At 38.0% G+C, this 26,150-nt stretch overlaps 1 protein-coding gene across 1 annotated transcript in view; it reads left to right on the top strand.

The window, feature by feature from the left end:
* The window catches only part of LOC121316443 (ALK tyrosine kinase receptor-like), a 78,238-nt gene extending 54,434 nt beyond the window's left edge, over positions 1–23,804 (top strand). Inside the window, exon 4 of the mRNA XM_041251513.1 lies at positions 23,599–23,804. Coding sequence (XP_041107447.1) covers positions 23,599–23,804 — 206 coding nt within the window. The remainder of the gene's footprint in view (positions 1–23,598) is intronic.
* Positions 23,805–26,150: the final 2,346 nt, after the last annotated feature.

Here is a 26,150-nt window from a genome sequence, read left to right as displayed (position 1 = left end):
GACATGCAAGGAGATTAACTGACATTTCAAATTTGTACGATTCCGTTTACCTTTTGACTTCATGGGCATCCAGTAGTTATAAGTAATCCCAGACAAGGTTCACAGCAAATAATAGTGTAGAAAACAAACCTTTTACATGTTATGGTTTCTTCAGGGTAATAAATATTTCTGGTATACCATTATTAATTTGCAGAACCTGAAACATGCAGTGATTGACACTTTAAATAAACACATATAAAGCAGGCTTTGCAGTTGCTATTTGCTATTACAGTATGAATCCCTTAACTGCTTAGCTGAATGAACCATTTATTTCCATTCCTTGAAAACAAAAGCTGATAAACTGAATTACAGCACCAGAGGTCTGAGAAGCCTGATGGATTCCCAGATCACAAATTGGAAGGAGATTGTCCTGAAATATTCATATAATGTGGTCTTTCCCCTCTTATCACTGGCAAAAAAATTGGATTTGGTTTTTGGTATATTTGTTATAAATTGTTTATGGCAGTGAATGGAGGTTTTTTTTTAGGAGTTGAAATGCTAAATCAGTTTTATGCTTGCATACAGTATATCTCCTTGTTGGTATTCTTTGTCTGTGTGTTTGTTTTTGTTATTTTTCAAATTTGTTTTGTCCCTGATTTTAGTGACCAAAGTGCATAAGCTTTCACCCACAAAGAAGCATTTCTTAACTAACACCATCTGACTTACCCCTTGTCAGGAATAAACTTTAAGAAACACTGCTCTTGAGTAAAATCCTATTTATTTAATTATTAATGATTATTTATTTATTATTTGACTGACTATATATATATATATATGTTCCTCAGGGGACAAAGTTTCAAATTAGTGGACAGAGGTGGGCAGAGTTTTTAGGGTATGTAATGGGTCACCTAGCCAAATGGGTCACCTAAAATATTTTATTTTATTTTTTTGAGGGCACAATGCAAGTAGCAGAAGCATGAAACTGGAAATGCTAAACAGTAGGTTTAAAAATATCTTTGAAAGGAAGCAATATGTGCACATCAATTCAAAAGCTGAAAGGGAATTCTGAGAAATACCAGCAATCCAAAGTAACTCTATTGTAATGAGATGTAATTTGTGCAAGGCCTTTGAATCATGGATGCACATCCCATTGAGTTTTTCATATAGATGACAGGATCATGACAGTAACAGCATAGACAATTTCTAGCCATTCAATCCATTAGTAGCTGAAACCTTTTGCAGTTTGCTCTGCAAGATATTACAGTATTTCCCTCTTTTGTTTTAATGATTAGTAGAGTTAATGATCTGGTTTGAGAGTTGAGATGCAGTGCTTGTAATAAGATATAAGTGGTTTAAAAAGAAGTTTGATATTTTTTTTTCCCTGGTGAGGAAAATTACCCTAAATCCTGTCTTTGTATCATGTAGAGTATATGGAGCTGAAAAACTTTAACACTCAAACAAATTTTCTTCCTTCAATGAGCAAAGCCAGCCAGCTCAGAGGATAGAATAGTTTTAAAGTCTCTGCAAAACATGATTTGTAGTACATTACATTTATATTGCAAGTTTAATTACATCTCCATTGATTAAGCAGCTTTGTTTAGACAGGGTTCAGTTTCAGTGTTTATCGTGCAGTGCTAAATCCTTAACACAGCTGACAAATTAGAAACAGGCAGAAAAAAGTGTGGAGTTGCAGGATTGGGAAAAACAACAAAAAAAAGAAAAAAAATAGAGATGTGGTAGGATTTTGTTGTGGTAATTAGAGGGGGAAACCATGGTTACTGTGTCAACAAAAATGAAATCTACATGGCAAAAAGCAGTCCATTTCTTTTTTAAATCTTTTTTTCCGCCAACATAAAAAATTTTTTTTTATGTAGTATATGGCTTCCTCAGGGGACAAAGTTTCAAATTAGTGGACAGAGGTGGGCAGAGTTTTTAGGGTATGTAATGGGTCACCTAGCCAAGTTGTTGATGCTTAATCAATGGGATCTTTTAAGCCATGACTTTACAAAGTTTTGAGATCAATCAGCTACATTGGTGGGCCACCTCTCTTGATAAACTTTTTTAGGCAGTATGTAAAATCACTGAAGAAAGACAAAAGGCTCCATATTCCAGCAATGGCTAAATCTATCATTAAACACTACAACTAACTCATTGCATTCTGTTCTGAAGACCACTACGTGTCACCATTCTGCTGCATCCTGTTTAAAAACAAAATAAATAAATAATCAGCAAGCAAGAAGTATAATTCCATTTGAGACAAGACTGCTAATTATGAAGACAAATGGGTTTTGATTGTAATCCACTGCTTTGCGAAGAGGGGGAATAGTTGTTCATGCTCCTTGTGCCATTTGTGGATTGTGCGGGGTTAATGGATGTCTGATGCCTTTCTGTTGGCACATTTGCTCTTCTAGCAATGCCAAATGCCCCCCCCCCCCCCCCCCCCCAGCTCCCACTCACAATAACAGCACTCAGATCACAATTGAATTAGCTCCCTGACCTGTGATCAGGGTGCACTTCTTCAGTCCCAATCCATCAGCTGCTGGCCAGACGTCTGCCAGACCTGCGACTATAGCCAGAGGCACTGCTGCTGTACTGTGCATGGGGCTGCTTTTTCCCAGTCAAAGCCAGATGCACTTGTCAAAGGAAAGGTCAGACTGAAACTGAATGCATTCCAGGAATAGAATTAGCAGCTCACCACCTTCAAAAACCAAGTGGAAAGAACTCTTGAACTCACTGCAGGCAGTGAAGCTTAGTACATAGCAAACAGCAACTAAAAGAAATTCTAAGGTTCTAGGTAGCAGGAAGCACAGAAACTGCTGTCTCAGCAAACATCCTTCAAGTAGTGATAACCAAATCTTCAGAATTGTTTTACTACTTCCTAGTTGTACAAGCAACTTTATCACAGGTCGCTATTTCAATTTTATTTTTTATTTTATTTCCCTTTAATTGAGGATATACATATATTTTTCAAGCTATGGGTCAATACAAATGATATTGTGGTTTCCTGGTATATATTCACCTCATGTTCTGAAGGCCACCCTAATTTAAGGGTACATTTAAATATTATGTCATTACCAGAAGAATGATGGACGGCGATTAGGGAGTGTTCAACTCTGTGATAACATGACCAAAATTCTGCCACCAAAATAAAAAATACATATATAATAATAAAGATGAAAGTCCAATATTTATTATTAATAAATAAAGCTTCTCGCAGTCGTGTACTGGGATAGTCATTTAATAAATAAAGCTTCTCGCAGTCGTGTACTGGGATAGTCAAATGAACACTTTTGAGGCTTTTAAAGGGAACTGCAAAGTGCTGCACAAACCTATATTAAAGTTTGTTGTCAGTACTAGAGAAATAACATTACGGAAAATCTAAGGGGGTCGCGAACAGTTTTAATGAGGTCTATTTTAATGATCTAAACAGTGGTGAATCTTAATACTGCCATTCTGTAACTCTGTATTAATCCTGCTGGTGCATTCATTCCCTCAGGGTGATTTATTGTGTCACTTACATGTAATAAAGATACAGTAGAGCTACTATTATCCAAACTAATAAAGACCAGGGGTGTTCAGATAACTGAATTGTTTGGATGATTGCATTACAGCTAGTCATTGATATAACTGGCCCAAGCAAGAAATCTTTAAAGCAAGATTTAATGCAACTACTTTACCAGCACACCGCACTGCTCTGTGGTGTGAATAACAGAGATTGAGGGCTGAACAGTACATTTTCACTGCCCATATAAAAGTTCTATAGTTATAACATAGCAAAGTGTTGTAAAGTATAGGTGAGCATTATAAAGTACAGACAGGTACAGTAAATCATATTAAAAGGCATGGTAAACCATGGTAAATATGTACTATAACCATGAGAAAAGCATGAGAAACTGCAACATTTCCCTAGGTTACCAATAGACTGATCGGATAGCAGAGATGTTGGGATAATTGACCCATAATCAAACTATATTCAAAACAGTGTTGGCTAAAAGTTACCTTTTTGTCACCAGAAATCAATTTACAGTATACTGGTGATTTGACAGTTCTAATATTTTGTAGTGAAATTATATTATGTAAATCAAATGTATTTATTTTGCTGTGTAAGCTGACCATAGCGCAAAAGGTCAGTGGCGTGCTTTGTATCTTTATAATTAATGTCATTCATTTAAATGCGGTGCTTCATTCTGCAACAATCTGGCCTGGCAAACACAATTACGAGTTTAAATAATGAGTCTCATTGAAGAAAATGCTGGCTGGTGTGTGCTGATTTCAGGGGAAACATATTTATTATGAAAGGACAGTTCTGTTAACATCCACACATTTCAGTTCCACGGAGATCTCCTTTCCAGCAAGTCAATTCTTAATCCACTGCAGAGCTTTACAATAATGTAGTTACCTTTTTCATTTACTGTAAATTAATTTCATCAAGCCTGGATACAAGAAACAGACAGGGGTAATGATACTTGTCTGGAAATCAGGAGAGACGGAAACGGTGCTGACGGAGATATATTACATGTTTGCGTAAAGGATACCAATACGTAATATTCACATTCTGCAAGGCCTGGAGTCACATGCAACCAAATTGTGAGATTTTACTTGCACACAATGTGTAAATAGGCATGCATGTGAGTGTTCTGCATAATAGAAACATCTTCTTATGAAAAGCTTAGCACTGACGTACTGTTTTTCTGCAATACAGTCTCCAGTGCAAGACAGTATCAGTGATGAGGAGCAAGACAGCAGATATGTCAGGGTTTGAAGGATGGGTGCTATAGTAGGCTGGTCTAGGTGGTTAGTGCTGAGGGATTGGGAGGCAGAAAGGTCTAGTGGTTAGAACTAAAACAAAGGCCGGAAAGCAATGTGATCTAGTCACTTAATGTTTTTAAGTCAAGGTTAAAAACTCTTTTTTTTTAGATTAGCTTTTGAATCCTGATTTTATATATCAATCTATTATTATTTTAAACTTGTTCACTGTACTTCTGTTTTTAAACCGAGTTGTTCCTTACTTTTATTACCAATTTTGCTGTTAAAATTGTGTTTAATTCTGTATTTTGTTGTTGTTTTGTATTGTATTGTAAAGCACTTTGAGACACTGTGTGAAAGGTGCTATGTAAATAAATAAACTTGATTGATAGCAGCTGAAGGAGTGGGTGGGAGACAGTTTGGTATGATTGTTAGAGTTGAGAGACTGGGAGGGAGGTAGTGTGGTCTAGGGGTGAGAGTTGAAGAACTGAGAGGCAGTGTGGTCTAGTGGTTACAGAGTATGCACTACCCTAAAAACAGATTCAAATTTGTGTGGGCTGTTATCAGAGGGAAAGGACAGGCATTGCTTAACTGAGAGCTAATAAAAGGTTAAGTGCCACTTTACTGATTTATTTGGTACTTTAGAACCAAGAAAGTGCACCATTGTACCCCACCCCCGTTTAATCCTAAAGCATTTGTTGTCAGGAAGCAAGTCAGGTTCACATTTAGTTAAAATATAATCCATTCCATTCATATAATAAAAAAAAAAATTCTCAGTTGAATGCTCACAATCTGGATCTCATTAAACATGTACATGTAACATTGGCGCCAGTGCCCGCAACATGATCAATGCAAGTCAGAATGCAGATTCCATACTTCAGACTTCAGTAAGAACAAGAAGAAATGACCCATCCTTCCTCCCTTCCTTCCTTGCTTCCTCCTTCTTTCCTTCCTTCCATCTCTCAGCTTTATAGACTTTCTACTAGCAACTGTCAAGCAAATTATATTATGTTAACTAGACAGGATTGATCTGTCGAAATGCAACATGTCATTCTGGGGTCCCCATATATTGATTGTTGGAGACGGGAAGACGTTAAACGGGGACGTCAATTAGGGAGTTCGTAGGAGAAACCGTTTAATTAAATTAGGTACGGTAAGGATGCATTTAGCCAGTGCACCCTAACAGTGTATTATAACTGCATATTTGACTCTCCCAGCAAACAGTTCCTAATAGTATGAATCATCCAGGTTTTGTGTAAATTAGACAGTGGGGTACATTTTAATGAGGAGGATAATGTCAGATCAGACCATGGGAGGATTCTGTGGATGAGGCATACTAGAGCCTGGGAAATAAGATGAAACAGCAATGGTAATAGCATTAAACCAGCAGATCATATTAAGTATGAACTTAATAAGGGGTTTTAATTAATCAATATGTAACTCAGGAATTTAGTGTTAAGGAGAGGACATTTTTTTTATTTTAAATCATAAAAAGGGCATCTTAGTTCCACATGTTGCTCCTTTCCTTGAATCAACAGTAAAAGAGCCCTTCACAATAAAATCAAACCACTTCTCCTAACCTCTCGCGACCAGGCAGCATGTGATACAGCCTTTAACGTCTGTAAAAATAGCAGGCAGAGGCAAAGGGAGGCAGTTCAGGCATTTTCTTGTGCATATTTATTTACAAAAAAACTAAATAAAAACTATTCACAAAATAAATGGTACTACGGTACAACGATATACATGATATCCCAGGCAGAGCAAGGTTATTAACAAGGTGTATACTTGTAAGCAGACACAGCTGTAGAGGCTGGGCTGGCAGGTAATCGTCTCTGATTGTTCTGGAGTTAGTTACCTGCTTTCAGTCTGTGAAATAAAAGGAGAATTGTAGTCCTTTGTCTGCTTGTTGTCCTTTGCTCCTTGCCTGGGGATCCTTGTCCAGGCAGATGCACAGATGAAGGGCAAGAGCAGAGTCTAATTAGCTGATTTTAAAAAAGAAAGTATTTCTGTTTTCTTTAATATCTCTTACCGAAAAAAACCCAGAATGTTCATCAGCTGGCTTTTCAAGAGACACGCGCAATCATCAAATTACACAGAATTAGAGAGGGCACTGTGTGAAGCGCAATTTGTCATTACAATATGTCACAGCCATCCTCTTTCTGAGATTATTTGTTCCTACACATCCTTTCACAAAGGGGAATTGTCAACTAATTTCATTTTCAAGCACTTCACTAATCCTTGTAATGGACAATGCTCTGTGCTGTTTCAAGCAGACCCATGTGGATGTACAATATACCTCGCTCATATCCAATAGTATTATTTTTTGTGGGCCGGACATGTATCAAGAACAACAAGTCATCACTGGACCAAGGAGCTACTAGTCTGGATAAAACAACCAAGAAGACCTCCAGGAAGATGGCAAGATGAAATTAGGAAACACGCCAGAGCAACATAGATGAGAGACTCAGCAGGCAGGCTTTTGTGGAAGAATCTTGGGGAGGCCTTCATCCAGTAGTGGATTGAAAAATGCTGAAGATGAATATATATATATATATATATATATATATATATATATATATATATATATATATATATATATATATATATATAGTGATGACGTGACCCCAAGGTGTAGTAAAACACAGGTAGGAGACTTGAATTGCAGTTCCGCAACACTCTTGGTGTTCTTTATTTTTAATATACAATAACAAAACCAAAAGCCAAACTCCGGCAAGGAGCGCTAACTTTACTTTTCTATAGTGGCCTTGTCTAACCACGGGACAGCTACTCGTTTGCCAGTAACAAAACAAATGTTAAACTTAAGTTCTTCAATAATGCGTTTTCTCTCTTTAGCTTCTCTTTCCAACTCCACACACTTACCCGCCTTTCTTACAGCTCCTGGAGATTTAAGCCCATCTGCCAACAATAAATCAAGCCAAACCCTGTGGCCTTCTGGGGAATGTAGTTTCTTCCTGACTCCCTTATAGTCAGGCCAAGGCCTCTAGTGGTTGTACAGTGAAATCACAGGGCATAAAGCTCTTTCCATCCTCAAGCTTACATAGTGCCCTTGAATGACTTTATTTCTCTCTCTCTCTCTCTCTCTCTCTCTCTCTAGATAGATAGATAGATAGATAGATAGACACACACACACACACACACACACACACACACACACACACACACACACACACATAATGGATTAAAAAAAATTATAGATGAACCAAGTTATTTGTGCTTTGAAAAAACATTTGTTATGCCCATCCGTGGGTTCGTCACAATAGAATTACGTTTTACTCCTTAGTCCTTACTGTACTAGGAAAGTGTTATGTTTTTATTAAAAAAAAAAAAAAACTACACAAAAAGTTAAATGTTTACAAAGATTTATCATTCACATGAAACATTAAGCATGATTGAGACCTTCACAGTGCCAACAGAACACATCAGAATGAAAATAGGGGAGTAGCAGGGCCCATTTGATGAGGAGACCAAACCAACGATCAGGAACCGGCAAACAGTACAGCTCTGAAAGCAGACAGCACTCCTAAAAATCACAAGGAGGCAGAGCAACTAGATTAAAGTTTGGGTGGTTTTTCCACCCACCTAGAACTCCCAGAGCAGTCATTTTGACTGCCTTTTACATGTTTTTATTTTGACTAGAGTATTCTATTTTAATATACAAGGCTGTTGTTATCTCTACTGGACCTGGCAGCCACCAATTCCTTTGTTTAGTACAAGGAATGCACCGGGAAAATATCAGTAGGAGCGATTTCATATTGAAGCTAGCCAAAGCGCTTCAGCAGAAACATTTCGATCAGAAAACTGCAAAGCAGCAGGATGCAGCAGCTCAGCCTAGATTCAGTGCTACACCCAGTGACACACGCAAGAGAAAACATATTGTTACTTTAGTTTTAAAATTAACTTTAATTTTTACAGTTTTCTATGTGCATGTACCTGTTGACACATTGGTTTCTTTTTAAATGTTTATTTTATTATAGTTTTTCATTTTTTGAAGTAGTGCTTTATATGTGGTAAGTTAGAAAATAAACCCTTTTATGTTTAATTGTTCATTTAAATATGATATTTCTGCTGTGCAGATGTTTGATATGACATGCTGGAATAAAACTTTTTAGTTGTAGCCAGTAGTTGTCTTTCATTTTAATATTGATGTTGTTTAAAATGTACCCGTCATAATGACTGCCTGCGCCAGTTTTAGGTATGAGTATAACCACAGCAGTTCTACTTTAAGATCTCTTACCACGTTGACTGGATACCATGCTTACTACAGCATTAACACAGTGTGCCACTGAAGCGGCATATTTTAATATTATCATTCATTATCCCATACATTATCCAATGTAGGAAGCCTTTACCAAGATGACCGCCTGGTAACTTCAGCTTCCCAAATGGAGTGTTCTCTCCTAACTCTCCCAGGTCCTAAAGCCCAAGACTTTATTCCTGCCCCATAATATTTATTTTAAACCAAACTTGATTAATTTTAATTATCCTTATCTAACACAGTTATTGTTTACAAAATGTATTCATTAACCCAACTTTTTGTTTTAATCCCAAACACTTTATATTATTTAATTTCTTTGTTTACCAGCCAGTTGGTTTACATTGTCTTTTCACACTTTGTTCATTTTCTTTAACCAATCACTTATGACGTCTAGTATATTATATGTTTACCCACTTCTTTAGAGTTTAAAAGTTTAAAATTCCTATCCCTAGAAAACACCAGCAGAGCTTTTCTTAAAAAGACAAGTTCACACCAGATTGAAACTGATTAGACTCTATTTAGCCACCGAACTAGAATTGGACTTTGTGTTTTGTTGGAGTGAGGGAGAGACGGTTGAAGCAGGGAAAGAGCTCTGAGTGAGTACCTCAGGTCGGCAGTATTATTTTTTAAATACCAGCTGAAACGGAGTCTGCTGGTTGTCAATATAAATTGTAATAGGGTACAGTAACTAGCAGTGGTAATAGTGGTCTGCTGAACTGGACTGGGTTGGAGATGAACTGTTGCAAGTCGACTATTAGAGAGCTTATACCATCGTTACGAGAACTGGGCTAAAGTTCCAGATACAATCGCCGTTACTTAGAACAGATACGTTTGTGTTAACGTGATTAGCACGCAGTAAACGACGGACGGTATAAACTCCCACACAATGACCTAACAATGTCCCCCAGTCACCAGTACAGTAAACAAAACAAACAAATCTTTATTAAGAACGCATTACACAAGTAAAAAAAAAATATTAAAACCTATGAATGTAAAAAAAGTAATGCATGTGCGGAATTGTACGGTACAGGTAGGATACATTACTGCAAATTGTTTCCAGTGAAGAACTATGGGTGACAAACCACCAGCATTTAAAAAAGATCCCAATTCGGCTCTATGTGCAGATGTTGCTCCATAGCACGCCTTAAAAGCAAAGCACACACATTTATCATCGGTCATTGGTGTCAGTTCCAGGCAGAGCATCCTGGTCATCAAGGTAACACAACTGAGAATTCTTCCTCTGACATCCTCTGGTGTTGTCAGAGTTTCAGTTTCAGTTGTATTTTCGTCAGCACTCTCCTCCTCAACTACAGAAAATCCAGCTTTTTGAAGCAAAGTTGCATTGTTTACTGACTGACAGAGTTTCAAGCATGCTTCAGCAAGCGTTCATTTACACTGAATTTTCATGCTGATGCTCATGCTTTTTTCATTTCAGCCATGCTTGCTGTTAAAGTCAGAGCTGTTTTTTTTCAAACTGTAAACCCAACACTGCGTACAGGGATTAAATAGTCAAGGTACAGTACAGGGGCAATCGCTCAGTAACGAGGTGTAAATAACTGAATAATACCCTATTTCCTTTGTGCTACACATGCCCCTGATTCATTGCAGTGATTTTTACCTGCGCTAGGCAGAGGTTATACAAGCTTCTCCTGGTGCTCATTTTAACTCAGAAACAGATGACTGTGGTTAATGAATAACTACTTCAGAAAAACAACATGTTGTAACTTTATTATAGTTCAGTACAAATGCAAAGGCAACTTCTTTTCTACTAATCTAGCCAGCCTACTCACATCAGCCAGCGGTGTAAATGTGCCACTGTTACTGAACGCACTAATACAAAGTACAAAAAGACAACTATTTCTTCTTCTTCTAGAAGTTTCTTCTGCTGTTGTCTGCTTAGTGAATTGAGTTTTTGTTTGTGATGTTTGTCCTGTTATATTAACTGTGTTCTGCATTGAGAGGTCAGTAAATGCTTTTCTCTTAGGTTCATTAAGCAGATGCCATTACCTGTAAGAGGCTTTGTATACCCTTTCTCCTCCTCTGTCTCCTAGTGGCTGCCCCAGCTGGAGGGTGGCCTTCAGGTTCCACTAAATCAGATTATTGCATATAGATGCAGCTGAATATCACTAGCAGAGACAAAGCACGCATTAGCTGGGTGTACTCTGAAAACAGTGTAAATGTCAAGTTCTGTACTATCTTGGCCTTCTACCCTTTGGCAGACTAATCTGTTATGAAACAAGAGTTCTCAAGTTGGAAATATCAAGAAACAGTTTTTTGTCGGCTTGCCAATACCGTAAGATCCCATCCACTACCCTCTCCATTGGAATGCCTAGGGATCGGAAATATGTAATTCTGATCAGATTATTTTTTTCAAGATGCTTCCAAGGATTATATAACGGGGCAGAATAACTAGTAAGAAAAAAACATTTTGCAGTACCCATTACAGTAATTCTTTGTATAAAATGTGCATGCTGAGTATACCATGCACCCCTTGTTTAATGCCTGTTACTTGTGCAGCTTGTATAACACACATCTTCCCTAGCAAAAACACCACAGAATACTATATAGAACATCTTGTATATAGCTTTCAAACTGGATATAAAATGCAGAAATGCTCCTAAAATGTTGCATATTATAAAATTGTAAAGTAAATGTCTCCACACAACGGATGTGATGCGATTTGTCCTGTGATAAAATGGTATATTCACTGCGACAATACCTTTCACACCAGTGGCAATGTCATGGCAACTTTATTATAGAGTAATTAAAATATATTTTATGTTTTATTTGTTTTACTGTAAAGGTTATGTATTCAATCACACACAGATCAATGTAATCTAAAGCATCCAGAGATCATAACTAACAAAAGCAAGAAAAGTATTAACATTACGATTAAATACTAATAAAAAACGGACAAATATATTTTAGTTCTTACTGTCTGACACGATGTGATAGGCATGTCTCCTCTGATTATATCATCAGCTGGAAAAAAATCACACATATGTTAGTCCTGAAATACAGCTAATAAAAATGTAGAATGCATAATCGCTTTTTAGAATGCTTATTTCAGTAAAGGTAAACACATCACACACACACACCAGCTATATCCAGTTCCCTGGAAATGGACTCCCAGATGTTTTCCCTCATTGCCGTAGCTTTATCATTTTTGTGTCCTTTTATTATGCAGCTCCAGGTGTTTTGATACTGCAAGAATTACCTTTTCTTCCGCCATTGTTTACAAAAGGCATGCAGCAAGGGAAGCTGTTCCTCATTGGTCAGTTCCTTAGCTGCCGTGCAACAGAATCTCAAACAGACACCAATACTGTTTTTTTCACATTGCTTCAGTGTCGCCCATCGCTTTACAGGCAGTGTGAACATCTTGTATCAAAAATACATGTTTTATTTTTTTGTGGTGGTGCGGTATGTGGAGACCTTAACGTACCACACTCTAAGAATCAATAGCTCTGCTAGATTTGTTTGACTGCAATGTTGGCACTTTTTGCATCAGGTTAGATGTGTGCCAATATTATGCTATTTTAATCTTTTAATCTGCTCAAATTTGATACACTTCAAAGTTTTGGTATATGGTCAATCAGAGGCATATGCTATATGGGAGATGGAAGGTTAATGACTTCAGCTCCCTTAACTGAAAAGCACAGAGTATAAAATTAAAATCTGCAAGCTCTTATTGGATTCATTTATCTACTGGGAAAAGGGTTCAGAACAAGACTGGATAGTATGGATCATTAAAAGAGTGCTAACCAAGATTTTAAAATGCATGTCCATCTCGTATCAGCACAATCAATAATACCACTGCCCCACTTTTCTTCATTTTAAGATCTTTTGGTTCTTTATATTTTATACTCAGAGAGATTTCAAAGAAAGTGCTATTTTAGTAATGGCTGCTGCTGCTTCCTGGTATAGAACAATTCACTGTGCTATAGATCAATTTCACAGTAATGGTCTAGTTTCACTCCAGCCAGGCCATGCAACCTAACACACAGGAAGCGATTAGATGCCACTATAGAAACAGTATAAAAAAATATTCTCAGCTCAAGAAAAGGTTGTTACCACTCCTTGTAAAAAATATTTCAGAGCCAGGACAATGTAACCTCACCTTCGGCACATGCAAGAGCCCAGTATTCATAAAGCAAAGTTCAGTTCAATTCAGATAAATAGGAAGTGACAAGAACATAGTGTCAGTAGATGTTTTGATAATGAATGTTTTTGACTGTAGCAACTTGTAGGGGAATGTTTTCCTGCAAACAAATGACCCTTGTAAAGATGGGAAGCAGCTACAGAGATGAGCAAGCGTCTGGGTTTTAATGCATTCTTTAATTGAATGGGGCTGGAGTAATGAAGAAGCAGGGAGTGCTTTCCACTCTGTTCATTTATAGATTTACACCCTGTTCATTTCCTGCAGGACGTGTCCCATGTATTCCTTTTGATGTCCAAAGATCCGGCTGTACATCCAGCTAAAGACAGTGTAGCAACCTGCTGATGCAGCCTGATGATCTGTGTGTGTTTTTCCAGTGCATTACCTATTGTTGTGCAACGGGATCAGACAGGATAGGGTGCTGGGATGATCTACTATTTCCAGTCCTTTCCCCTCTGTAGACCCAGTATCGCCCTCAGCACATCCAACTCGGCTTGAAGGAATCACAGAGGCTTCTTCTGGGTCGAGGCTACCACTCCTTTATCCAAAACCATGTTTTAAAAAAGCCCTGATAAAAGGACATAGAGCTCACAAAATGATTACAGTAAATATGTAATACCATCGCAGGTCTTTCCTAAGTGAAAGACACGCATACTGTGTCTGTGTGTGTGTGTGTGTGTGTGTGTTTGATTTTGTAATGTTTTCTATTCCCTGTAAAGAAAATGTGTCTTTGAGATAAAGGGTTAAACGTGTGATTCATTCCAGAGTTATTTTAATATAATAAAGTAAGCATTAAATTAAGCACTTAAATTAAACACTTCAAATTATAAGTATTTAGCTGCAACAGCTGTCTTTGTCCTGGTACTCTGATATTCACTGCTCCAATCCACAACTATTAGACTGCAAGTGTCTGATATATCAGGTCTGATATTTTCTTTTCTTTATTTGTTCTGTAGTTAGAGAGCCTAGACAGTAGACGGATTGCATCTTCCACAAAAAAAATAAAATTATGTGTTGTACAGATGCAAATATTCAGCCCTGAAATTCAGCATAATGTAATTGCATGCATTTACGAAGTATTATGCAGAATCAGTATATTTTTTATTATATGTATATTTTTATTTATTAAAATAAATCTAATTATGAAAAACCCTGTGGTAAAAGTCATAGAAGTCTTTTTTTTTTCTCTGTGGTACTCGAACCCTGTTTTCTCTGAGCTCAGAGATATATTCAATCTGGAGTTGTCTTTGATTTCTGCTCTGTGCTTGGAGTTCCACTCCCTGAGCTCTGAGTGTGATGACCAGGTCAATTCAGGTTTTCCATCAGAGTGGTTTCAAAGCTTCTCCCAGTCTCTTGGCTCCTCATTTGTAATACACTCTCAGAGCTGGTAGACCACAGGTTAAGGTCTTAGAACTGCGGTTCTTTCTGTTATTCAGTGAAGAAGGGTTTGGGAGGGTGTGTAGGGTGGATAGCTGCAATTTTTATCCTTATATGTTAGCATCTCTAAAATCTTCTTTGTTTGTATGTGGACAATTGTGTTCTACTTTGCAGTCTGCAATGTGATGTGAGATTTTTTATTGATTTTGTATTGTTTTTAAGACAGAAAAATCACTGTTGTTGTGTTTGAAAAATACTTTTGTGGAATTTTAAAATATCTTTTACTTCAAAGTGTCCACAGTATTCCACAGTTTAACCCAACCTGATAATGTTACAACATTAGTAAAAAGCATCTTAGAATATTGTTTAATCACAGGGTTGATATGGACGCTTGTTGCTTTCTCACAACTGTCACCCTTAAATCACTGCAATGTGTTGATATTTTTGCAACAAGTAACTGAAAACACTTGGCCAGTAACACATCAGTTTGAAATAAAGTTGCATATTCTCATTTAGCTCTTTAACAGGCTTGACAGCGAGGCTGATGAATACCATCAGCTCCAATGATTGTGACAGTTCAGTAATAATGAATGAAAGGTGGAGGGGTCTCAGAGCCCTGAGTATTCATTGTCCAGGCACGGCTATCTGTTTCTGTTGTATAAAGAGATTGAGAGGCAATTGACCACAGAATTCAGGAAGCGTTTCTGTCTTAATGACAAGATAATGACCAAAAGCTTGAGAGCCCAATTGCTTTATTCACACAAGTCCATACAGTGTGATAGCTCTGAAACACCTGCTAAGGGTGTATTAGTGAAGTAGTTTATCATCTTAAAAAATCACATTGAACAATGACATGAAAAGATAATAACTTTGGAGAATTGTAATTGTCAAATGCCTTAGTTTCACAGGAGCAGTTTCATTCGAGTGATAAATACTGCTTTAACCGTAGGGATGTCATCTGCTTGTAACTGTGGGGATGTCATCTGCTTGTAACCATGGAGATGTTAGCTGCTTGATGAATATTTTTGGTTATTGTATCTCCCCAATCCGGACCTTGTTCAGCAAATGCACTCCCATTGCAGTGAAGTATATTGCCCTGTAGCAGAACAAAATATCCACTGTGGAGGGAAAAATCACAAGATTTTAGTGCATTCAGTTTTGGAATTTACCCCAAGCTTTACTAGCTTGTTTTAAACTTTGCATGCTCCAAAACGGTATTTCACTGACATGAAATAAGAAATCTTACACAATGTGTTGTGTACCACATGTGAACGTGTATAATTCTTTATTTTCTATTAAATATGAAAATAATCTAGATATAATTACCACTTGCACAAAAATTTGAATGATGTAAATCACAACAGGTTTAATCAGATCAAAGCAGCAGGCTGAATTCACTTGACTGTAACTTGCTTAATTAGTGATTTGATTAAATACCAACAGTACCCAGGTATACGGAATGGCTGGGACCCCTAAAATTCCAACAAAATTGTTCAGAGGTATTGACCTGTCAATCAAATCATAAGATCCCATAAATGGCACTACAAGTCAAAACAGGCCTGGAGAAATCGCTCCAGTTCCTCTTGGCTTTATCCTTAGAAAGTATTGATAGGGGCTCCCAAGTGGCGCAGTAAAGGCAATCCGCTTGGAGTGCAGGATGCATCCTATAGCCTGGAGATTGCAGGTTGGCTGAATCCCGCCCGGGTAGGAAGGGATTAGGTCGGCAGGGTAATCCATGGTTCAAGGTGCACCAGCGACCCCTGTGGCTGATAGGGCGCCTGCTGGTCTGCAGTGGAGCCTCCAGATCCGTGTTGTCCTCCGGCACTATAGGATTGGCAGGAACACATTTTGGAAGACACGTGTTTCAGCTTCCGTTTCCTGAGTCGCCGGAGGGTGGCAACGGTGAACCGGCATCAGCTAGTAATAATTGGCCGTTTCAATTCAGGGAGAAAAATGTGGTAAAAAATTAGCAATGACTACATTTATATAAAAAAAGCATTGATGAACAAGTAGAAATCACTATTGTAAATATTCAAGTCGCCTTCAGTCAAATTAATCAAAAAGGACTGATTTTGAAAGCTATTTGAGAACAATGTTGCTGTGAAACCTAGGCTTAATCAAACCAACAGCGATGAAAAAATTATGTGAAAGACAAAAGGGACAAATCTGCTTGTCAATAAAGGCTGGATATTTAGACTAACAGCCAGGTGACAGTCATATCCTAAGGTGAAGGATAATTGCTTTGAAATTACTACAGCTCTGGTGGCTTTTTTTCACGGTGTTTGGGCTGTAATCAGGTACACAGCTCGTAAATTCATGAAGCACAACAACTTCTACTTCTGTAACAGGTAGTCAGGTTACCTTTCTAGCAACTTATCAGACAGCAGAATCTGCTTCCCTTGCACAGAACACTGCAACTGCTGCACTGAATGACTACAACAGCATAAAATGCCATTGTGAATAGATCATATCCTATCAAATGTTGCAGCAAGCTATAGCCTGAGCACAATAGAAACTTGTTTACAAAAGAGTTCTACAGATTAAGCCCAATCAATTGGGAATTGCTTAAATCATAAGACTAGGGAGCAGTGTGTCCTAGTGGCTCTTTGGCCTAAATGCATATTTTACTGCTCAGTTTTGCTGCAGTAATTTTACTGCACACCCACAAGTTAAAATTGTGGGGAAGGGGTTCCTGCAGATTAGCTGCCCTTTAGACCCAGGTTGTTTCACACTGAACGCAAATTGTTGGAGACAATGAAAATATTGTAGCGTGCACGGGAAAAGGCAGCAGCAGGGCTGGTAGGTGATATAATCACACACAAAGACATAAGCCTAATATACGTTTGCATTTAAATCATAAATGCACAGATGGCTTTTTTTTTTGTAATGCTTTCAATGTCAAAACAAATTCTTGTTGAAATTGTAAACACACTGCATAGCTACTGTCAGTTGTTTTTGTGCTGAGTTGCTGATCTTGGCTAGGGTCCCCCAGGGAGTTCTGCATTCTTGTGAGCTAACCTTAAAGTGCCTCAGAGGCCCGTGCATGTCAGATGCCCAACTAGTCCAGGAGTTTCGGAGTTAAGCCCCTACTTCCGGGGTTCGGTTGCTTGGTAAATACTGTTGCCTCAGTTCGGCCAATGAAAAGAGACAATGGGTTTGACAGTGGAAGAGTGGGTTAAAATTGATTAATAAGTGCTGTATAACTTGTTAATGGTGAACTGGAGTAATACACTTGTGTGCGTGGTTTGGAGACAATGACCAGTTCTCTCTGAAGATCATCCTACTCTGTCCAATTGGCTGGCATTAGTGATTCCACTGTGTGTATAAAGTACCTGACGAACAACAAGCCCAACAATTGGAAAAGAAATGGCGAACTCCAAGCTTCAGGGCTTCTTAAAGTCATTTTTCCCCTCACTTCTGTCTCTCATCGACTCATGCCCTTAATTAGAGGTGTACGCACCTATTTATAACAGTGTGGAATCACTGACCCACGCTAACGCTGAGGGATAAAAATGGAATCACAGCAATTTCATAGGCAGCCTCCCGAGGCCCCATTGCAAATGCATCCTGGAAAACCAATCTCATTTGTCGCAGCATTCAGGTTCAGTAGTTCAAAGGCTGTAAAAAAATAAAAATAAATGATTGCTATTTCTGGGCTGGATGAAACAAACATTATTAATCTTCAGACCCTTTCGATTCCCTGTCTCCTCCCGAGCAGTATCGAACTTCACTAAATTAGTTTATATTTCATTGGAGTGTTTTAAAATTGTTTTCCATTCAGAGGGAAAAGAGGGCAATTGGTGCAAAGCCTCTAGACACTCAGGGGTAGATGCACTAAAATAAGCCAGTCACAGTGCAAACATACCACAATTTGCATTTTCGCAAAAACTATACATTTTGTCAAATGTACTAAGAGAAAATATATTCAAGAAGAGAGCCATAATATACCAAGTTAAATATTTGTTGCAGCACTGGGAGTTGTGCAAAAAAATTTTTTGAATAAATAATGAAAGGCAGTTTAATTCCATCAGATTCTATAGTGGGGCCCCCACCTTCATCCCCAAATAAAAAATTTGTTTCTATCAAAAGGCTTTTCATAATCACACAGTAGCCCCTCGCTAAACCGGATATGTTTACCTGACATAAGGAGGTGTCAGGTTTGAAAAAATACAATAAATTTGTACACACATGCAGTTATAGAGCTCGATATATTTTAAATGTATAAATCATTGTGCAGAAATAACACTAATGTATTTTAGGTAGCCTGCACATTACATTATGTAAAAATATAAATATATATATATATATATATATATATATATATATATATATATATATATATATATATATATATATACACACACACAATAGGCCTATACAGTACAGTAGTAAAATCAAATGAATACATAGCACACTTTCTTTTTACTTTAGTCTGTAGGCTATCGATAACAAAATAAATCATGCTGCTGCATTATACACATTGGTGTACAATACGAATAAAAGATGATTTAAAATTGAAACTAATTGATTTTAGCTGTTTTTTTTTTCTTTTTATTATTATTATTTTTAATTTGGGCTACTTAGTTGCTTAGACAATGCATAAAACAGATCATTGTGCCGCGTTCACGAGTACTAATACTTACAGGAGGACTCTCAATTCTCATTAATACAAATTTCAAGGGACCAGCAACAAATTTTGCTTTATACCACAAATTTGTATTATCATGAATAGCCTATAGATAACATGTATACTGTCTGTTTTTATTTAAGTTAGTCAGTGGTGCAGTGCTAAATTGTGCACAATTACAAACCACCTGCACATTAATAGAACAGGTGCATTTCCTATTCCTATATAGATGCTCAGAATGAGCTGGAGGGGTTAGCGGCACATGTGTGCAGTCTATTGCTCCCAACACGTTGGTTAAACCAATGTCATAGAAATTTGTTTTTCAAGGCTTGTAAGTACACTCTGCTTTTAGTGAAAATTAGGTATTAGGTAACATCCTGTAGTAGCTAATTTAACACTTTGTAAAATTAAATCCATTAATTTAAAAAGTGCAGTTTGTGATTTATCAATTAAATAGAAAGCCAGTGTGGACAGTCCAAACTAATTTGCATTGATAACACCATGTAACAGATTTTTTTTTTTTTTTTTGGTTCCTGGGTAGTAAGTGTTATTTCCTAATTGCTTATTCCTCAAAAGTATAGAAAATGGCTATTATTCCCCACAAACTTTGCTTTTGTGACCAGGACAGTGATATTTTGAAATTTACCTATTTTCCAGAACATTCCAGATAGATTCAGTGCTGAGTAAACTTGGAGTAACTTCTAGAACTTTCTAGAACTTTCCAGTAATATAAATAGTAGTATAAACACAGGGGCCTTAAGCCCACCAGTTCAGTTTAGTTCCAGCTGCCTAAGTGGATACACATCTGCATTTTTCTGAGATGGCATCAAGAGGCTGCAATGGTGGCATTCCTGATGGGTCTCCAAGGCGGTTTTACCAAGTTTCCCTGCTATCTTTGCCTTTGGGACAGCAGGGACAGCAGGGACAGCAGGGACACCAAGGCGCACTACCACAGGCGGGACTGGCCACAGGGGACCGAGTTCTCTGTGAGGAGGAACAACGTCAAGTGGGAACCACTGGTGGACCCCCGGAAGGTGCTGATGCCACCACTGCACATCAGATTGGGCCTTATGAAACAATTTGTCAGAGCTCTAGATAAGGAGTCGGCAGCCTTCAAGTACCTTCAAGACTTCTTCCCTAAGCTGTCTGAGGCAAAGGTCAAAACCGGTGTCCTGGGCAATCACAAGGCCGAAAACTATGTGGAGCTGGTTGAGACTCTGGTGAAGAACTACGGCACAATGGGCTGTAGGATGTCCCTCAAAGTCCATATCCTTGATGCTCACCTTGATAAATTCAAGGAGAACATGGGAGCGTACTCGGAGGAGCAAGGTGAGCGCTTCCACCAGGATATACTGGACTTTGAACGGTGCATACCAAGAACAGTATAACGAGAACATGATGGGAGATTACATTTGGGGGCTGATTCGTGAAAGTGATTTACAGTATAATCCTAAATCTCGAAAAACTACTCACTTCTAAATCTTTTGTAGTCATTTTTCTATTACTTTAGTATAAATACATGTTAATTTGGATTCGTATGTTGTTTTTTCTGACTTTATGTGAACAAAAAGACACAAATTTGTCCGTTTTCTCATTGGAAATAGGTAAATTTCAAAATATCACTGTCCTGGTCACAAAAGCAAAGTTTGTGGGAAATAATAGCCATTTTCTATACTTTTGAGACACAAGCAATTAGGAAATAGCACTTACTAGCCAGGAACAAAAATTGTGTTACATAGTGTAATCCGGTTTTATAGCTTGCTGCTCTTTTTACACTAGCATACAATAGATGTAAGATACTGGAGCTAAATGTACTCTTTTGCTCTTCTTTTCAGATTGAAAATTGGACCTCAGAAACACTAAGATAATGAGATGTACAGGAGCAAAGGCACCAGTGGAGCGAGTGATTGCTTATAGATTTTATAAAGGCTTTTAAAAATAGTATTTTGGAGCAAAACTATGACAAGTGGAGCAGTGCAAAATTAATTCAAGAACAAAACAATTTAAAATCGTCCTGTAAAGGGTGATATAAATTATTTAAACTCATACTGGCTATGATACAACCTACTGATAAGAGCAGAGAAAGCACACCATTCACCTCAGGGTAGTTCCCTTAGTAGATATACAGTACAATGCCCATTCACCTCAGGGTAGTTCCCTTAGTAGATATACAGTACAATGCCCATTCACCTCAGGGTAGTTCCCTTAGTAGATATACAGTACAATGCCCATTCACCTCGGGGTAGTTCCCTTAGTAGATATACAGTACAATACCCATTCACCTCAGGGTAGTTCCCTTAGTAGATATACAGTACAATACCCATTCACCTCAGGGTAGTTCCCTTAGTAGATACACAGTAAAATACACTTGTTAGTCAGCAGGTTTTGACAAATGATGTTGTCAAGATGACTTGTCCATGTTTACTTTCAGCAAAGCAAAACAAGCTGCATTGAGGAAAATAAATAAAACATCTCATTCTGTGTTCGTGTTTGGGGATAGTTACTGTTCAAGGAAGTTATCATAGTGTAGTATATGGCAGTATGGTAAAAGCATGGGAAAGTGCAAAAAAGTGTGGTAAAAACAAAGATTGTACTCTCTAACTGCTGTTAAACATGGGTAACAAAATGTTTCCTTGCACACATATTTATTACATAGGTCTCAAAGGGCAGTTTGGAAGATGTATTGATTTTAAAACATAGTATTTGGTAGTACACTAGGGTAAAGAAATCTTGGTTTGCAAGCTATGATCTTGCACTTCTTGGGTCATTCCACCCCTTCACTGGCAAAAACCAATTAGCTGCCTATCCTTTTGACTGCCATGCTTTTAGCTAGTAATATGCTTTGACCCAGAAGGCAATGTTACATTAGGTAAGATTAGTGGTAATCAGGGTTTGGTTTAGTTAATGTCTGTTTAAAGAAATGTCAACCAATCACTCTTAAGAATTTGTCAAAATTCCACTACATTTCTTCATGTGCATTAATGTCATCCTGAGGATAGTTCTAAAGTTAAAAAAAAAACACAACTCATTTTCATGTTTAGCAGTAGTTCCTGAATACAATCTACTTTCTTGTGTTTTTCATAGTGAGTTAATCTGGTGTGTGTAGGGTGAACAGGACTCATGTTACACAGTTTGAACAAAAGTAATTGCTTAGCTTTGCTTTGCAGTCCCCTCTCCCAAACTACTTGGGATAACAGATCTTGTAATAACAAGAGTCACCCTACCCAAGGGGAAAGGGTTTTGAAGTGGGGTTTCTGAAGTGAATAAAATGAGCCCACACACCAGAGAATATCTCTTTTGCAACACTATGTTGTCAGTGTTTACACAAAAATAGATTTATACCCATTTCACAGTGTCTAAATAGTTAATAGTGAGCGTGGATTTAACAATGTTAGATTGTGAGCCACTTTGCTGGCTGTAAGTTATTGTGGATAGAGTACTATTTATGCAGAAATCAGTTTATCATACTGTAGAACAGTAGTAATTAGTGTGAAGGTGTAGAACAGGTGCAGTGCAGGTGCATTAATCCAATGAAACAAACAGACAACAAAGTACGGGTGAAATGGTTTGTTTATTTGTAATCCAGCAGTATGGTGACCAAGCAGTAAATAATAAAGAGCTTGCAATACACAGCAATGTGTATTGCACAGTAATGATAAAGGGTTGCAGTCCTATAAATAATAAACACAGTACTAAACACAACTAGACACAAACATGGTCACCAGTCCAAAGTGAGTGCTGTAGTACTTGTGGTGAAGTACAATTTATTACATGCAACAGTGGTGAACAAGTAGTGCAGTGTTGTCTGGGTTTAGTGCTGGCCGTGGACAACAGCTCTGGATCGTGTTAGACGTCTAGTCTAGTGAATAATAATAATGAAGAGAGTTTTAGACAGACAGACAAAACAAACAAAACAGTTTGCTATAACAATACACAGGTCCTTCTGGTTTCAGCATAACCATAAGTAAGGAACAGATCACATCACTACATCCCCTTTATATACCGTCAACCATGACCCCTTGGTTTATGAGTGCAACCGCTCCTCCAATCCGTGGATGCCACACCGTTAACCTTCTGGGTCAATGATTTAGTGACCGTAGCTCTTTCTAGATGGCCGACTTCTGCCTATCCCTGAGAACGAATTGTCGGGCCATCCAGTCCAGGGCACTCTATTCCCTTTACACAGCGCCCTCACAGGTTGGGAAGGAGATCTAACACCAAGAATCATTTGAGCTCTGTCAGACATAGATTTAAACATTAATGAAAAGTCTGTCTATATTTTGAACTACCTGTACCACTAAGTTTTTGTTTAAATTTTTTGTTTTTTGATTTCAAGTTTCCACTTTATTAACATCCTAGACTGAACTTCCCTTTAAATACACTTGAATATGACTTATCTTACCCTTCTGATGTTGTTCCCTGTGCCTGTGTGTTTAGGTCACTTCCTGTTTCTGAACAGCTCAGGGGGAGCTAGCCCTGCAGTGTTGAGTCCTTGGCTGAGGAGCGACAGTGAGCTGTGTGCATTTGATGTGTCCGTTTACCTACACAGTGGGCAGACAGGGAGGTACATAGTATCGGTCATCGAGGGCGACAAACAGCCACGAGAGATCCTGTCGACAGAGAAAGACACCGCCACAGGGTAAGACATTTATTCAATTTGACGTTGCAACTTATGAGAGTTTAACATAGTAAAGTGAAAGCATGGTCAATCACAGGTAAAACCCAGGGAGTTATGGTAGCGCAAAATGGCAAATCATGATAAATCATGGTTCATATTATAACCGTGTAAAACTACAAAACTAGTTATAAAACTTTTATAAGCACGTAGGGGTTCATGTGGTGCTACTCTGCTCTACTGCCAATCAGTCGAGTGGTATTGAGAGTTCCATTCAGCCTCTGCACCCATTCACAGTACAGGGTGCATATTTCAGGCAGCATCTTGTCTCTTGTGCCAGACTGTCATGATTGCATCATTGTAAACAACACAAGCAGATGGGTTTTCTTCATTAATTGTACTTGCTTTTGTAAACAGAAACAAATTAACTTGTCAACTTCATGAGCTGAGAACATGAAATAGGTTGGCACAAAGCATTTCAGTACTGCCAAAGATAGCCACCCTGCAATTCTGCGCACTCACAAAGCACCCAGGTTCAAAAGGATGACCTAGTGCTTTTCTTATTTGTCAATGGTATATATTTTATTTAATTGGTAATGCTGGTTCAAGAACAAATATTGTTTGAAAATTGTCCCCAACTGTTTTTGTTGATAAGCAAGCCTGAGGTGTTTTAGTCGTTAGCCTTTGATTGATTTTCAGGGGGCTGTGTGATTGACAGAAGTTTCCTTTGTTAGAATGTTTTCTACAAACGTTTCTTTTTAATAGAGTAGTTTTAAAGCACATTAAAAGACCACTTTGTCAAAACATTTCTTAATTTTAACTTGCACTGTTCTTTACTTACCTGATTGTCAGAGAACAATAAATAAACAAAGTTTTTTGTTTTTTTTTATTTATCTCTTGGTTTGCTTGGTTACATCTTCCTGTTTGATTGCTTATCGACCACTCAGGACCACGCAAGAAACACACTATGAGGCATGAGTCATGTTCTAGGCATCTGTGGTGCTTTATTAGAGGCTGCTCAACACAATTAGCAGCTATAAGAGGTGGCTCTTATAGCTGGGGGGGCTCTCTTTTTGTGTTTATATTTTTATTCTATTTTCCAGCGCTTTTGTTCTCCCTGCACAGATCGCAAGGCTCTCCATGCGGAGCGTCAGCCTCTCTCAATTAGACGTGTCAGTAAGCCAGGGAGACTTTAGTTTGTCCTCTATCCTTCCTTAGCTTCCCCTTGGGGGAAGTTCCTTGCATCCTGGTCTTGGAAGTCGATCAGTTTGGCCTCACCCCAGCGAGGGCGGTTTTCCGAGTTGTCAAGGGGAAACCTCTACACTGTTGCTAAAGTCACAAGCACTTAATCTTTATTCTAGTACTCCCTTTACGGAGGACTGGCTCCTGCCTTGTGAAATTACAGTTAACTAGAACTCTTTGGTAACAGGACTTCACATAACCAAGCACACCATCACATGTTGCAGCTAACTTGTTCATAGGTACTGACCCTGGAGGCAGATGATTTAGTTGAGCGTAAGCTTCTGAGATTGGAGGATATGTGAATCTAAGGTAAAGAAGTGTGTCTTAAAAAAGGCAATACAAATGTGCATTATAAATATCATATGGGAGATACTGAAATTGAAGAAGGAATCTATGAAAAAGACCTATGAGATTACTCAAAAATGTATTCATCTAGACAATGTGGGGAAGCTATAAAACAGGCCAACAAGATGCACGGATATATTGTGAAAAGTGTTGAATTTAAATCAAGGGAAGTAACGTTAAAACTTGACAATGCATTAGTAAGACTATTAGTAGACTATTAGAATATTGTGTTCTGTTCTGGTCACCTCACTATAAAAAGGATATTGCTGCTCTAGAAAGAGTGCAAAGAAGAGCGACCAGAATTATTCTGGGGTTAAAAGGCATGTCTTATGCAGACAGGCTAAAAGAATTGAATTTATTCAGTCTTGAACGAAGATGACTGCACGGCAATCTGATTCAAGCATTCAAAATTCTAAAAAGTATTGACAATGTTGACCCAGGGGACTTTTTTGACCAGAAAAAAGAAACAAGGACCAGGGGTCACAAATGGAGATTAGATAAAGGGGCATTCAGAATAGAAAATAGGGGGAGAATTGTGATGGTCTGGAACCAACTCCCCAGCAATGTTGTTGAAACTGACACCCTGGGATCTAGAAGTTCTTTGCCTGCTGTAGGAGGTCCCAAAGGGATTGTGGGATGGTATTGTGTTCCCTTTTTCTAAAAAATACAGACAGAAAATAACTCTACGAGTGATGGAGGCTGATGTGGAAAGGGCTTTTGTGGTTATTTTTTTCTACGTGCTTTACACTATTGTAGACAGTGTAATAAAAACCCAGGTCGCTGATCC

This window comes from Polyodon spathula, chromosome 5 (assembly GCF_017654505.1).
Source record: "Polyodon spathula isolate WHYD16114869_AA chromosome 5, ASM1765450v1, whole genome shotgun sequence".
In the NCBI taxonomy this organism is placed as follows: Eukaryota; Metazoa; Chordata; class Actinopteri; order Acipenseriformes; family Polyodontidae; genus Polyodon; species Polyodon spathula.
This window is presented reverse-complemented; position numbering and strand designations above follow the sequence as displayed.